General features: G+C 28.7%; 1 protein-coding gene across 1 annotated transcript; it reads right to left on the bottom strand.

Moving 5' to 3' along the window:
- Positions 1 to 1,589: 1,589 nt before the first annotated feature.
- On the bottom strand, positions 1,590 to 9,169 carry LOC112683659 (histone-lysine N-methyltransferase EHMT2). Its single transcript, XM_025554792.1, has 16 exons — positions 9,080 to 9,169; positions 7,028 to 7,954; positions 6,617 to 6,703; positions 6,026 to 6,321; positions 5,527 to 5,816; positions 5,083 to 5,150; positions 4,780 to 5,009; positions 4,545 to 4,708; positions 4,320 to 4,478; positions 3,960 to 4,238; positions 3,750 to 3,891; positions 3,564 to 3,675; positions 3,273 to 3,447; positions 3,137 to 3,215; positions 2,861 to 3,039; positions 1,590 to 2,780 (listed from the first exon to the last, which is right to left on the bottom strand). The coding sequence occupies exons 2-16, from the start codon at positions 7,935 to 7,937 to the stop codon at positions 1,814 to 1,816; spliced, it is 4,137 nt and encodes a 1,378-aa protein (XP_025410577.1). The 5' UTR covers positions 7,938 to 7,954; positions 9,080 to 9,169; the 3' UTR covers positions 1,590 to 1,813.
- Positions 9,170 to 10,072: the final 903 nt, after the last annotated feature.

Raw genomic sequence — 10,072 nt, 5'->3', positions numbered from 1 at the left:
TCCCTTAAATTAATTACAACCTATCTACGCTTGACAGTGGGAAATGATCGTCTGAGTAATTTGTTGGTTATAGCTGTTGAAAGTGATATTACTGCCAAAATTAGTTTAGATGATACAGTAGATGTATTTTCAAAAATGAAAAATGGAAGATATCCACTTACAGCTTAGATTCATTTAACCTTGTTTAGGTAATGTTTATAAAAAACAAAGATTTAAGTTGTATAATAATATAATAAATAAAATACGTAGGTACCTTAAGTATAAGTTAAAACGTGTGAGCGAAACTCTATTTCCCCCGGTAGTATGAGCCGGTTCAAAATGTTGCCCCCCCCCCTATCAAAAACTAAAATTACACCACTGCATCATACCAAGATGTTCTCTCTTTTAGAAAAAAAAGTTAACCTCTTCTACAAATGTGTCCCATGTAATAAATGTTTGTCCCAAAAATCATAAATAAATGATTATATTTATAAATCCATGAACTCGGTCACAATCGTTCATTGTACCACATTAATAGTATTAATTTAATATAATTATATTATTATAAACAACATGTTTGTCATTAGTGTTTAATATTCAAATACAGTTAGTTATAACCTTATAAGGCTTTAAACATTTAATACTTCAAAATCTAAAATTTTAAGAAAAACCATATCTCATGCTAAAACATTAGTAACTCTTTGATATTGATTTTGTATTGAAGACAAGAATATTTGATAGTTAATGATATTTTTATCATAAAGTATAATATTTCTTTGTTACCTAATACATATTCAATTTAGTCAGTTTTAAATAATAAACAGTTTACTTGAACTAAAAAAATTAACAGCAATATTTATGAATAAAAAAAAAAGTACTAACTCGCCATGGAGTTTAGATTTATTTAGATAAATAGGTTCACTTAAACAAATAAATGGATAGTAATTAATAATTTAATAGCTACAACAACAATCATCTTAAAAGTAAATAAAATCAACAACTGACAGTTTTTTCAAAAAGCAACAAAATAAAAAATAAAACAAAAAAAAAATATTTAATAAATATTATTTTTTAGGAAAATATAAAAAAAAATATTTTTATAAAATTTAAAGACCTTATATTTAAGGCTAATATTAAAACTTAAATAACCTACCTATTGAACACGTTGAAAGTATATACAAATTATAAGACACATTTAAAAATAAATAAATAAAACAAAAACATTAAGAAAAACTAACAACATTTTCTAAGACCTTAATATTATATTTACAAATTAATAAGGAAAGTTTAAAAATAATATGGAACAATATTGCATAACTTAAAAACAAATTAAACTTAACTTTTAAAGAATCCAACTTTATTTTACAATAATTCACTAAATTAGGAAGACCAAATGACTAGAGTGGCATTCAAACCACAAAACGAAAGCATGCAACTATAAAAATATTTTAAACATAAAATAAACTAATTTTAATAAAATCTTTACAATACTCCATTATTAGTACAAACTTCAACATATTTTGATATTTCACAATAATGCTGAAATTCTTTAAAATGAAATAAATATTTAATTTAATAGACATACTTTAGATTAAGTTCATAGATATATTCAATCATTAAAGTTGACTCCAAAAATATTTTACTACATCAATTAAAGCTGTTTCTATGGTAAAATTTTGTACTTTCATATATTCAATCAGTATAAAAATTAAAATACAAATTATCAGTCTAATAAATCCAAAATAATAAATAAATCTTAATTTTTAAAAATTAAAACATGAATTCCTTGTTTAATATATTTTTAAATTTTGTATATTAATAATTCACTTGATTTTTAACTATCTCGATTAGTACGGGGAAAACATTCTATTTTAGGATTCTGTTTTACATCTAAAGCTTTTTTTTCAGATGTATACTGTGTTCCTAAACAATCAACAGATTGATGTTCCCCGTTAATTATATTCAATTCAGTTTCAGAATCATTAAAAATTGGTTCATCTTTGATAAATTTCATAATTTGATCAATTGAACCTTCTTGTGTTGTTTTTTGATTAAAACTTGAAGTATCAGGTGGGACACCAACAACTCTTTTGTTTTCAAAAATACAAGGTGATGTAAGTTTAGGTCTTAATACATAAGTGGTAATTGCTTTATTTTTGCTTAATTTAACTAATTCTGAGATCACTTTGCTGCTATTAAAAATATTGTCTCCCTCCATAGATTCTATGGATGATTGTTTTTTATTGATCAACAATTGACATGCATTTCCTTTTACCATTTTATCAACTAATTTTTTTTTATCTAGCGTATTTAACACAGCTTGTGGTTTATTTTGAATTAATTTTGATTCAAGAATTTTTTTTGAATGACCATCAGATTCCTTACGCAATTGTTCAGGTATATTTTTATTTTCTTCTTTGTCTTTATTCACATTTAAATTAATAGATTTGTTTTCAATTAATAATCCATTTTTTTGCTTGGATTTGTTAATATCTAATTCTTTGAAATTAGTGTTTTGTCCTAGTAAATTTTTATTTTTAGATAATTCAGTTTTTTGATTTAGCAAGTTACTATTTGATTTATTTGTCTCTACTATATCTTGATTTAATAATTTATTGTTCGCCAAATATTTTTTTTCATTTTTAATTTGTTCAATATTTTTATCCAATTCTACCTCTTCATTATCTGAGTCAATATGAAGACTTTTTATAGTTTCTTCTGAAAAACTGCAGTTAGATTTACCACATTTACAAGTGAACAAACCACCTTTTATTTTCCAGAAAGTAGTACCATAGTCATAACTATAATTCAACAATAATAACAGATTAGAATAATTTAACTCACACAATTAGCATATTATTGCAGTACAAGTTACATTTACCTTAATTGTTCATTTTCTTTTATATCTTGAACTGCAAAAAATGCAATTCTGGGAAATCTTTTGTCATGGTGATTTATAAATGATCGAACAGACATGAGATTTGGATCACATGAATGATTAATAAAACGAGATACATTACTATAGTTATAGGCATCAATACAATATAATTCAGTAGCTCCCTGAAATTGAATTAAAATCTTTAGACGTGAAAATCTTAATATTATAAACTAAATGATTAATATTTTTGTAAATGAAAAAAAAAAAATGTCTACTTACAGGGTTTTCCAAATTAAACAAATATGAGTCTTCTTTTAAATCATTAGCTTTTTGATCAGTAATTATTTCACCAACATACCTTAAAATAAATTACATTTTAAGAATACACTACTTTATTATTTTGATGTTTACGTACTCGCATACAAATGTTCCTCGAGGTATGGCTTGCCGTGCTCTTACACCCCATCCCATATCTTTATGCTTATATAATTCTAATTTTACTTTTATACCCTTTTGAATAACTCTATTGCCACATCGTTGTTTATGACACCTACAACGCAAATTGCACTCATATAATATAGCACTCGGGCCTGCAAAATAAGCATGAAAAATTATGGCTATTAAAATTAAAAAATAAATGTAATATTTAATTTATAATAATGACATAGAATTGTAGTACAATATTACAATTCAATATTATACTCACTAAAATAATCAAAATCAGAATTCAAGCATCCATTTTTATCATACAAACAATCACCATTGGCTTGTACACATTTACAATCATTGGTATTACAAGCACCTTCACAATTACAGCTCTAAAATAAAAAATAACAAAGTAACAAATTTCAAGTTTTAAAAAAAAATAAAATAGACAAAAAAGTTAACTAACAGCTATATGGGACATAGCTGAATCAACATAATTCCCTACATCATAACAGTTCTCTTTAATGTATGTAAATTCTATTGGTATTTCATCATCAATTTCATTTACACATTTAATTGGAACATCTTCACAACCATGAGTAATATCTCTATGAACAGATTAATAATAAATAATTAATATACTTGATTTATAGTATAAATATAATAATTAACTTACTCAGATATGAGAACAGGTGTAGTTTTGACAAAAACAGGAGTTTTGTTTGTTTCTAACTCTCGTTTAACAAATTCTGAGTCAAGAGTAAGTAATGGACTTACAAAAGAAACTGGTTTACGTTGCTTTGGTAGAACTTTTTTCAGCAAATTATAACATTTAGTACCCGGAGTACAGTAATCTATAGGTTTTTTTTTATCTCCATTTTTGTGCCATGCCATAGCACCCTTTTCTAATAAATATGATACTATATCAACAGCATTTTTACGAGCAGCAATATGTCTATAAAATATAGATAACATAAATAAAAGTTGGCATAAAATAAAATAATAATGAAGTTAACATTTCAACATTAATACTTACAATGCAGTGTCACCAGCATCATTAAACATATTGACCTCAGAATCAAATTCTACCAAAGGTTTAACAACTCCAAGGCATCCAGAAACTGCAGCCCAATGTAATGCAACATTATTTTCATCATCAGGTATTCTTGTGTTTGGATTATGAGTCATAAAATATCTAACCATACATTAAAATTAATGTTAATAACATTCTTTTTTTTTTTTGATATTTTAATTTTTATACTTCACAATATCAATATGACTGTTTTCACAAGCCCATACAAGTGGAGTCCATCCTCCGTTATCTTTCCAATTCACCATAGACGGTCGTTTATTTAGTATAACTTTACAGCATTCTAACTGTCCATTTTTAGCAGCTAGATGAAGTGAAGTCATACCTTGTACATCCTTAAATAATAATATATAATTATAAATAAATTAACAATGATTTTATCAACAGAAAATTATATCTATATTACTCGTATCTCAGGAGCTCCATTAAAATTTAAAAGGTATTGAAGAACATTACTATGACCAAATTTAGCAGCCATCCTCAAGGGCGATTTCATTTTATTATCAACCAAATTTGGGTCCACACCAGCTTGTAGTAATAAATACACAATCATAAGATGTCCATTACTAGCTGCAGCATGTAACCCTGTTCGATTATGATTACTGGGAAATTTATATGAAAGATTGCATTCTGCCCCTAAAATATAAAAAAAATTTTTTTAACTTCTATCAATATTCTTAGATTAAATATATTTAAAATTCAACTATACCTAAAATCGATATAACTTTTTTTATATCATTTGATTCACAAGCTTGATAAAGTCCAAGAACTGAGTACCTATAAATTTTAAATACATAATAGAAATCATTATTTGTTATTCTTAATAAAAAAGTTATGATGAAAATTATAAGTATTTAATAAATTAATTTCTTTTAAATAATAAAAAAGCAGACATGAAATACAACTTATTTCAATGCTAAAAATTATTAAGAACTACTAACTCTAAGTTTATAATTTTGCTAATAATAATAATTTTTTCTAAAATATCCGAACCCTGGTTATTACAATTGTGAAAAATATTTTATAATAAAATAATTTATCTAAGCTTTACATAATTATTTAAACTACAACAATTTATATTTTTAATAATTTAATGTTATATTATGCATCGATAATCAATAATTATTATTTTAAATAATTTGTAATAACTTACATAGTACGTTTAGGATTAATAATTTCATCTTTAAGTTGTTGCAAATATTTTGATAACTCAGTTGCATCGATTTCTGGTGGACAATCAACAGTAGTCAATTTCATACTTCCTACTTCTACAGTCACATTGGGTGAATCTTTTTTATGGTTACTTATTTTCTTATGTTTAATTACATGTCTTTTCAACTCTATGTCATAAACATCAATAACACCACAATGTAAACAAGCTTTGTCTTTTTGATGGCAACCGATGTGTGAAAAATGTTTATTTTTACACATCATAAATATACCCTAATAAAAAAAGGATAATTATTAGCATATTTTATATTCTCTAAAATTAATACAAATATAAACTCTTATAATAAATTGTGTGCAAAAATAAATTAACTATTCAAAAATGGTATTTAAATGAATACATGGTTGATTTAAAAATTAGATACATATAATCTTATTAATAAGTAAAATTATAGTAAGAATTAATTAATAATACTATAATTTACCTCTGAACAAAATTTCCCACAACGTGGGCAACAATGATGTAAAAAGAAACGATTCATGTGATGTTCACAAAATGTTGAAAAAGGTAAAGCAACATTTGCTCTTAACATAGGCATATAGCCATATTCATCCAGATGAAAAGCTAATTTCTTGCACGCTATTAATTTTCCATCAATACAATCCTCAGCTTTACAAGAAATTTTTCCTTCGTCGACTATTATTACATCAATACTTGATTCACATAAACATAATTGAAAATCTCTGTCTTCTACATCAGAAGTACCTTCATTTATTTTATCTATTAAAATACAAAAAATTAAAGAATTTAATCACAAAATAACAATTTAGTTGAATTTATATTAAATATATTAAACCACCCCCACCTATTTAATACATGAAAATATTTAAAACCAAGGTTTTTTAATATTAGTTAACTTATGAATTATATTTAATATTCAAGATGAATTTTGAATATAAATATATTAAATAAAACATGGCCAGTTTTATTTTAATTTAATTCTTATTTCTAATTTACTAATAAAAGGTAATAAATAAAAATTGAGTTTTTATAATATTTATTCATTTATAAATACCTTCAACATCAATAGTAGATAAATTAGTATCCATATCGTCCTGATAATTTTTATCACTAGATATTAATGTACCAATGTCACTACAAACTAAGAATCACATAATTATATTAAATAATAAATATATAATAATAATATAATGATGAATATATAATAAATAATAACAGTGCATTTTTTAACTAGTTAACTAGGCGACACAAATGTCGCCCAGTAATTATACTCTGTTGACAGTATTTTAAAATATTGAGTGAAATAATGCGAAAAAACGTGTAATACTATAATCATACTATGGTATTATACATTGACTATTTTGAGAAAAACATTTTTTGTTGCCCAGTGAAAATTCCTTATAAAATGCACTGAATAATAATAGTTCTATAGGTAATACGATTCTGTAAATCAGTCTTAGCATACCTGAAGCAGAATGTTTTTCTGAATTTGTTTCTGATGAATCTAAATCAAAATGTCCAGAATCTGAGTTTATCTGATTACAAATGGATTTTTTAACATTTTTTTGACGTTCTTTATGTAAAGATTTTTTCTTGAAAATATTGTATCGTCCACCTCTGAAAAATTTTTTTTTCTTTTTTTTCTGATCACAAGTACTCTCTTCATTTTTTTCTTCTTTAATGTCCTGGATATCATTCTCAATAGTTTTTTTTATATTAACAGGAGCAACCACTTCATTTGTGACTTCTGGTTCTTTTTTTACTTTTTTTGGAATTTTTTTTTTTGAATCTACATCAATACTAAATGTTCTTTCTTTACGAGCAATAGCAGACTTTAACACTGACTGATTACTATCATTAGATCTTCTTGAAGACCTTTTAAGGGGAGGAATTTCAGTATTAGCATCATTTATTTGTTTTTTTCTTTTTGGGCTATTTGAATTGTAATCTGTAAGGTTGGTGGAACTAACATAGGTATCAGGTTTATTTTCATTTGGTCTCAACGTTAAAATAATTCTAGGTTTCTCCTGTTCGGTTTCATCAAAATTATCTGTTAATGATGTACTGTCTACTATAGACTGGTTTTCATACATTTTTTTCATTGATCTAATACTAGCTACTAGCTCCTCATCTACTTGCCCATTCAATTTTAACATGAGTTCTGCTATCTCATCATCAGGACTTTTTTCTATAGGAGTTTCATTTACAATACTTTCAACAACAGTTGTTGTTGTCACAATATTTTCTGCTTTTACACAGTCATCAGAATCAGAATCTCCTTCATTGATAAAACGATTCTTCATTCTTGATAATATCTCTTGAATGTCAGGTCTACAAGGTTTTTTATCTTTCATGTGATTCATGGTGCTGATCATCAACTTGGCAAAAATGTCTAAAAAAAAAAAGGAATTTTAACTAAGCATATGTAAGAAATTAATGAAAATATAAATTCAACATCATTAAAATCCTACTCTTCAGACGTTTAAATAAGTCTATTTAACATTGTATAAATGTGAGATAACAATACATTTGTTAAGACATATTATCAGTTATGTACCGATTCAAATGGTTGAACTAGATATATTAATTTACAACGAGTATGTATGTAAAATATAGATTGCATTAAATAGTTGAATGTTTACCCTATCATATGATTGTATAAAAAATTGTATTTTATCATCTTCAATAGGGTTGCCATAAATTTATAAAGCGAAACCGGAACAAAACTAACACATTATTGAATAATATACTTTTTATACAACTTTTAACATACTGAGAGGACCATTAATGGCCAGCAATATTATGTTTAAAAATATTTATGTAAAATAAAATATATACTTATATGTGTAAATTAAAAATTATAATTTAATTATATATTGTTAATCGATTACGATTAAAAATTTACTCCAATTGTAAAATATTTTATTGTTATAAATTCGAACAAATTAATTGATAATTTTTATTTTTATTAAGAACTTAAAAATTTAAAAAATTTTTTTTTTAGAATATATACGTCCTAAGTTTAATAGTAAATACATTTGATAGCTAATGTTCAAACTTTAACTTATTGGATATCTTGAAACAGAGCAAGTGAAAAAAAAACTATCACCAAATTTTTAAAATTATTATGTGTAATAATTGAACAACTGCCGATTGAACGATAAGACTTCTTAGAGATCTAAACTAAACTGAACACAGATTGCACAAACGGTATAAATACCACAGCTTAACTGGGAACTAATGCCAACTGCCAAAAATATTTCAATGGTGTAATACTGTAATGTGATGCAAAGGCAAGGTAGAATGCAAACATGCCAAAACACAGTGAAAGCTCAAGCCATCGTCAGGAGTGACAGAAACAGATTAGATAACACTGCCATGCGGATCAAAAGCTTACAGGTCAATAAAGAGACCGTAGTGAACCACAGAACCAACAAGGAGCTGCTGGAGGGCCAGAACCAAACAGTGCTAGGACGGCTGGTGGGTGAAAGCGTGTGGTTCGCTGCTGGTCACTTACGTTTAGTTCATGCAGTCATCATATCCTGGTGAATTCGCTATGGCCGGTAGACCACCGAGCGCTACGGCGTCGTACTGGGATGTGGTGATCGCATCGGAAAGTCGAAAACGAGACGGACGGGACGACGAGACACGGTCCTTCGGAACGCGGAATTGGAGGCGAAGGAAGGGCGGCGCTACAGGCAAAGCACAGCGACAGCGACCACCACGATCAGCAGCACTTGGGCACTCTGGTGCTGGTGCTGCTGGTGCTGCGGCGGCGGCAGCAGCGGCGGACACGAAGATGTCTTCAGTGAACGAAAACACGCATGATCACCAATGGCACATACTATCGGGCCACTGTTGCCAACCTCGACGGGACTAGATCTCGTTGATGATTTCGTTTTGATTTTGATTTTTGTATTTTTTTCACTTTGTGTGTTCACTTCGTTGTAATATCGTTCCGAGCATTAGCGGCTACGACTTTTCGCGTGGACGCCTCAGTAGCCCTCCGTGATCTCGGAGACGGTTGTTCGCGCGTGCCCCGTACCTACCGCCCCGACACGTGTCCGGGCGCTCGAGCGACTACGCAGCGGTCCTCGGACCGTGTTGTCGTCCCGCCTGTCCGCGCCTATGCGTCCCGCGACAATGCGCCATCATCTCGTCCTCGGGACCTCGGACTCCGGCGGTCGGTCGGCTGCGCCCGGTTTCGAAACATACGGCTACTCGACCACTAAGTACTAAGTGCCCTCGGTACGATCGCGGGACGGACGTCGATGGTGTGCCGGACGCGCGTACCTCCCGCTGTCGTCAGCGAACGGATACGCGCGGATCCTTCTCAAGAAGAAGTTAGCCGGTCGCGTTAACGTTTCTGAGAACCACTGCTTTCGGACAACGACGCGCGTTCACATCGACTGTGAAACAACAATGCAATCGATGCGCAACAGCGTAAAATCGTCTTTCGACGTATCCGACCGGCGACGGTGCGGCGCAAAATATTTAATACACACGTGTT

This window comes from Sipha flava, unplaced genomic scaffold (genome assembly GCF_003268045.1).
Source record: "Sipha flava isolate LNK unplaced genomic scaffold, YSA_version1 232_pilon_pilon, whole genome shotgun sequence".
NCBI classification, from domain to species: Eukaryota; Metazoa; Arthropoda; class Insecta; order Hemiptera; family Aphididae; genus Sipha; species Sipha flava.
This window is presented reverse-complemented; position numbering and strand designations above follow the sequence as displayed.

Coding starts and splice junctions, on each gene's coding strand:
- LOC112683659 (XM_025554792.1), bottom strand. CDS start 7,937: ATGATCAGCACCATGAATCACATGAAAGATAAAAAACCTTGTAGACCT. Junction 6,704..7,027: donor AGAAAAACATTCTGCTTCAG/GTATGCTAAGAC, acceptor TGTGATTCTTAG/TTTGTAGTGACATTGGTACA. Junction 3,892..3,959: donor ACACCTGTTCTCATATCTGA/GTAAGTTAATTA, acceptor ATCTGTTCATAG/AGATATTACTCATGGTTGTG.